Genomic DNA, 6,000 nt, shown 5'->3' on the forward strand with positions numbered 1-6,000 from the left:
AGCGCCCGCCATTCTAAACTTTATCCGCATGTTTTGTTTTTTTTTTAACCCGTCATTACCCGTCGACGGTATGTTTTGCCTGTCGATGCATTTACGTCATCGATGACGTCGACAATGTCGACTAGTCGGGACAGCTCTAAATTAGAGCTGGGTGAGAATTATTGTAGAATTTTTATTTTTAACAATTTTTAAAAAAAAATGTTGACCAGATTCAAGATCAAATATAAAATAAAATACAACTACCCAGGGAAATACTACCATTCAAAATATTTGGTTGAAGTAGGAGTTTCTAAAGAATAATTTTCACAATGTGTATAATATGTAGTGTGTGTCGTTGTACCATTATGCTCCCCCAGCATTGCTAGAGTAAGTACATTATTTGCAAATAGATAAAAGCAGTAGAGTTGATGCACTTACATTGACTTACATTGGAGTCGTGCCCCATCACATATTCTGATGTGTGTCAATATAAGTTACCAGACTCGTTTCTGTGCCTGTTCAATCTGTAGCTGTCTTTCTCATTTCTCTGTCTGAGCCACAACCAGTGCCCCTTTAGGTCTAATAAAGCATGTATCATCTACAGCGATGCAATGCGGGATGAGTAGGCAGGACACTCTGAGATATTTGTAATTAGTGAAGTGCGATATGATGATATATGTCGTCAGAACGATATAAAATGACATATCATCATGAGTATCTCATGTTGTCAACATCGGGATATGTTGGGCAGAAAGTGTATGTACAAGCTTGCAGCCCTCATGTACTTAGTGGTCACAGCTTAGCACATCAGCTGTGCTTAAAGTGACCTCTAGATGTCTCCAACCAAGCATGCTTGGTAAAGCACTTTGAATCAGTGGTGGATTTGTGTTTAGCATGACCCGAGTACATCCGTCTGCGAAGACCTGGATCATTTACAAACGTGGAAGTGACCAAATTACACTTGCGTTGTATTTACAAATGCATCAGCTTACATTCACTTCATAACAGCAGGTCATTAAAATCAAATTTAATTCAAACTCATTGTTTTCAAAACGAAACTAAAATTGTCACATAACTATATAGAATAACTAGCAAGTCATGAAACAACTGGAACAGTAACAGAAGAAATAATTATCAAAGAAAATGAACATTACATTTTACAATACTTTTTGCATATTTTGCTTTGTAGCCAATTGAGATGAAGCTTCATGGTTGTTCATTTGCTGTATGGCGCCATCAAGTGGTATTGAAGCCAAAGATGTCAACAATGTTTAGAATTCTATGGCCATTTGTTTATGGCGGCGGGGGTCAACAACCCGTGGCTCTAGAGCCACATGTGGCTCTTAAGCACTGCCCTTGTGGCTCCCTAGATCTTTTTTAAAAATGTTGAAAATGGAAAAAGATGAAGGAAATATATGTTTTGTTTTAATATGGTTTCTGAAGGAGAACAAACATGACACAAGTCATTTCACTAGTTTAGATAATATTGTCTCCATCAGGGGTGTCAGATTCCACAAAGGGCTGCAGTGGGTCCTGCTCTTTGTTCCAACAGATCCAGCACAGATTGATCAACCAAGAGGTTTCTTCTAAAACAAGCAGCACCTTACTGCAAACAACTGATTACACTTGTAAAACACCAGATTTGTGAAAAGGTATTCATCTTGGTTAGAATGAAATCCAGCACCCACTGCGGCCCTTTGAGGACCGGTTTGACACCCCTGGTCTACATGCATGCACATGTATCTTTGTGGCAAATAAGAAAAAGAAAAAATGAGGGGGAGAAAGCTGTCATAGTACTTTTTTTTTTTTGATCAAATGATTGTAAAATAGATATCATGGCATATCGCTATCGTGATATAAAATAGCGTGGAGGATTTTTCCCATATCGCACACCACTACTCCCATTTATGACCAAAACCAGTCTAAAACATACATAGCCAGCATATCAGAAAAGGCATCTGCAAACTAGGCATGTGCCGGTATGATATTTTGACGGTACGATAACCGTGAGCAAAAATACCGCGGTTTCACGGTATCACGGTATTGCATTTATAGCTCCAAAAAATTTTGAGATGTTAAAAAAAACAACTTTTTTCCATTGAACAGTATTTTTTTTTTTCAGACCATAGTTGCAAATTGGAACATGAATATATTGTTAATATAAATAATCAATAAAAAAATATTTTAAATAAAATTAAACTAAATATAACTTATAGACTATACTCACAGCCACAGCTCAAGTTGCTCAACATTAGAGCAAGAACAAAATAATTTCTATAAAAAAAGTAAAAACACTTCTGAATAAATTTTTTAGAAATTTATACTGCATGACTTTTTTTTTGAGGGTGGAAAAGCTTAAGTGAAGTTTCGCCATTTTCAGCCACTGTGTCAACTCTAGTCTACATGATGTCATGCCTTTGTGTTAAAAAGAACAAAGAATTCATAAGTTACTTAAAAATGTATAAGTTAGTTAAAATGTCAATATTGTTGTGGAAAGGTTTCATCTAAAAAATAAAATAAAATAAAATAACATAAAAAACATTGGGAGTGAGACCTCTCCTTGATCCAGCGAACGTGGATTTGTGCTTACGGCAAGATCATCTTTCGCAATTAGCGATCTTTGACGCCATCACTTTTCCCCTTCATTCAAGCGACTCAAGCTTGTTTTCTCACTCTGCGGCTGTCACACTCAACGAAGTTGCTCTCCCAGGTAAGCCTAGGCTAACTATCATCTTTGTAAGCTTTTAGTTAGTTTTTATATTGAATTTGAAAGGAAAATGTGTGTTTTGTTTTTGGCGAACTTTTTCCATGGTGCTAATCTGTTGAAGCTACTCACATGTAAAAATCTAATTGTACAACATTTTAAATGTATTCATTTTGTATATTACACTTACCACGATTTGAGAGCTCAATAAATTGAAGAACAGTACGCCTTATATTTGGAGTATTTGTTTTGGTTAGCTGGCTTGCTAGCCGATAGCGTCACTTTCACACACAGCAACAAACGGGAGGGGGTGAGCGCTGCTGCGCCGAGCCGCTTCTGACTGCATTTTTGACACAAGAAAAATAGCGAATACCATACTACGGTCTGACGGAAAATTTTAGCGGTTTTGAAACCGCGACGTTTTCACACCACGGTAAACCGTGAAACCGGTAACCGGCACATGCCTACTGCAAACTGTCATTTACCAAGGAGTTTGAAACTAAAGACGTTAAATGAAGTTAAATATCATCTAATACACACATTATATACAGTATTTTGAATAATCAAATTTGTAATTCACAAGATTAAAGACACAATGGAAATGAAAATCCTAATTCATTACAGGTTGAGCTTTACCCTTACTAACGAATGGATAATGGATAAGATCTGAAAGAATATAAAGAGGCATGCGGAGCCATTGCATTCATTCTTACCGTGTACAGCAAAGACGTTAGTAGGATGAGTCCCATGTCGTGTGGACTCCCTCTTCACACCCTTGATGAAGGCTGGAAGACTGGGTCTCCTCTGGTCGCCGACAAACTTCCCTGGCTGCTGACCCATAAGGGCGGGGTGCCAGGCCAAAGTCGGGACTCTCAGGGCCCGACTCAGTCGTCAGACAACTGGCCAGCGAGCAAGGAGGCAACGAGAAGGTCTCAGGAGAGGAGGCAACGGTAGGAGTGCCTCTCCCTGGCTGGGAGTGTCTGCTCCTGGATTTAGCAGACCAAATCTGCTGGTCCAAGCTTCTCCAACGTGCCTCTTTTTGCCACGCATTAATGGGATTTGGGTGCTTGGTGAATCTGAAGGAATGGGAGGACAGTTATTACTTTGAGGCTAGTTGAACTAGGTTAATCGGACAATTTTAGATCTCATATAGACAAATAAACGTCCCTCGTACATTCTGTCCTTATTTTTTCATTCCATCCTTCCATTATTCTCTCCATCCTTTCCTTACACACGGCCTTCCTCGGACCCTTCTTTTCTTCCTTTCACGCCAATTATATCTAGTGTTGTGCTTGAGACAAGACAATCCGAGAGCAGAATTCACTTTGTCTATCTCGGTGATCACACGACCATAAAAATATTGACTGTAAAATGGCACTGATAGAAACTGACTTGTTTGGCAAATCTTTAAACTGTCCCTTAAAAAGATTGTCATGTTAAGTGTCATTATGTGGCTTCGATGGTCCATCAAATTATTGTCTTTTGCGGAGAAGCTGTTCATGCCACAAAACATATGGAGGCTGTTGCCTGTCAGACTTGCACTTCGAAATAAGGGGATTTCATGGTTCAAATATTCAATTCAGTGCATGTTATGTCATTTGTTGTTGTCAAAATCGCTGTCAAAGAAACCCTGCTCAGACCCTTTGCCGGTTTGAAAAATACTGGAAGAATGTCATTTTAATTGGGTCTTATCACTTTGTTTCAGGATCGTATCAATCAAATCAAATCACGTCATAATAGAACTATTGTCTTTAAAGATGTTTTTGTGACAAATAGACATCATTCTTCTATCACACTCCCTTTATATGCTTCATTCCGCTACTTCCGATCATAACAACAAGCTATCTTCCTTCCATTCAACATTTTCCTCTTTTCCTCCATGCATTAACTCTATTCTTGTCATCATCCCATTTTCCTTGCTTCCAGCCCCCTCATTCCTCCTTTCTTTTTCCATCATTCCTTGCAGTAGATCCTTCATCCAACATCCCTTCCATCCACCCAGCTTTTTAATTTCCACCATCCCCACTTCTTTCCTCCCTTGAGCTGAAACCATCCATCCTATCTTCCCGTCATCCTTCCAATCTAACAGAATTTCAACTTTTCAAAACAACTTCTTCCCTCCCTTTTATCATTTCATTGCATTATATTAACTCCATCCATCCTTCCTTTTCTCTAACCATTCATTCTCCATCCTTCTTTCCCTTCCTTTTTCATATTAAAAAAGTATTTATAAGGAGTAAACCTGGCCCACCCTGCATACAACTCGAAGAAACTTAGCACAGGGCTATTGTTTTTCCTAACTTCAAAGTTGCCGTCTGGCATTTTATCGATGAGTGAAGTCAAAGAGTGGATAAATTCTGAAATTATGCCTGATAAAGGAAAGAGAGCTTTGAAAGGCAGCTTACTTGCTGTTGCAAACTGATATCCTGTAGTTTAGCCGAACACCACAAGCTACAACTGCAGAGGGCCATGAAGGCTAGCTCGCGTTAGCCTCTGGACCACTTTGAAGAAGGCGCACGGAGCATTCAACAGTTGGTCGGGGGGCCGCGTCGCCTCCTCACCCAAGCACTTTTCTCTACAAAAACATCTCCAAATTTAACATGTTTGTTCATCCCGGTCGCCGGGTTGCTATGTGGCAAAGTTCAGCGTCCGAGACACTCTCCCCCTCCAGCGGACTTCACTTGGAGTGAGAAATTAAGTCGACTCCTCCGTCAGCCGGACGCCGCCAAGGGTTGCTGTGGTGCCCGCGTGGAGGCCGCCGCTGGCCGCTTCGCTGTCACTGCGCTCTCCGTTGCCGAGCCGCCGGGTTTCACTCGTCTACTCATCGCCCCTCATGTGAGACTCAGGGGAGTTAACGTGAACTTCTGGCCGGGCTCTTGTCGTCGGGTTGCTGCTGGGGCCGCCATACTTCCATATGCAAGGTGGTTTACACAAATATGTGGGTGGGACAACGAGTGACGTCGCCTGCGTGCGTGGGCTAGTAGTAGGTCTTCAAACCAGAAAAAAAAAAAAAAAAAAGTCTTCAAACCAGCAGCACTGAAATATAGGAGTCAGCCAAATTACGTTCCGCGGGCCAACGGCGTCCCGCTGCCGAGTTTTTGTTGGCCCAAAGCCAAGGGTGAAAGTGGGCCGGTGTTGTGCCGAAAAATGTCCCCCCCTGACGGGAGCGCTTATTTATGACGCTTTATTGAGGTGAAAACATCAAATGTTTTCTTGGACGCACTACAGTAATGGATTTACGACTGAAAAATCAGTTTTGAATGAATAAATTACACAAAATACTAGTACTGTATTTTGGTAACAAATCGTGGACTGGG

At 40.6% G+C, this 6,000-nt stretch overlaps 1 protein-coding gene across 1 annotated transcript in view; it reads right to left on the reverse strand.

The window, feature by feature from the left end:
- The window catches only part of abl1 (c-abl oncogene 1, non-receptor tyrosine kinase), a 66,916-nt gene extending 61,259 nt beyond the window's left edge, over positions 1 to 5,657 (reverse strand). Inside the window, exons 1-2 of the mRNA XM_057819564.1 lie at positions 5,089 to 5,657; positions 3,397 to 3,759 (exon numbers count right to left, since the gene is read on the reverse strand). Of these exons, the coding sequence (XP_057675547.1) occupies positions 3,397 to 3,523 (127 nt within the window). The 5' untranslated portion in view covers positions 3,524 to 3,759; positions 5,089 to 5,657. The remainder of the gene's footprint in view (positions 1 to 3,396; positions 3,760 to 5,088) is intronic.
- Between the last annotated feature and the right edge of the window lie 343 nt (positions 5,658 to 6,000).

Source organism: Corythoichthys intestinalis, chromosome 17, assembly GCF_030265065.1.
Source record: "Corythoichthys intestinalis isolate RoL2023-P3 chromosome 17, ASM3026506v1, whole genome shotgun sequence".
Lineage (NCBI taxonomy): Eukaryota > Metazoa > Chordata > Actinopteri > Syngnathiformes > Syngnathidae > Corythoichthys > Corythoichthys intestinalis.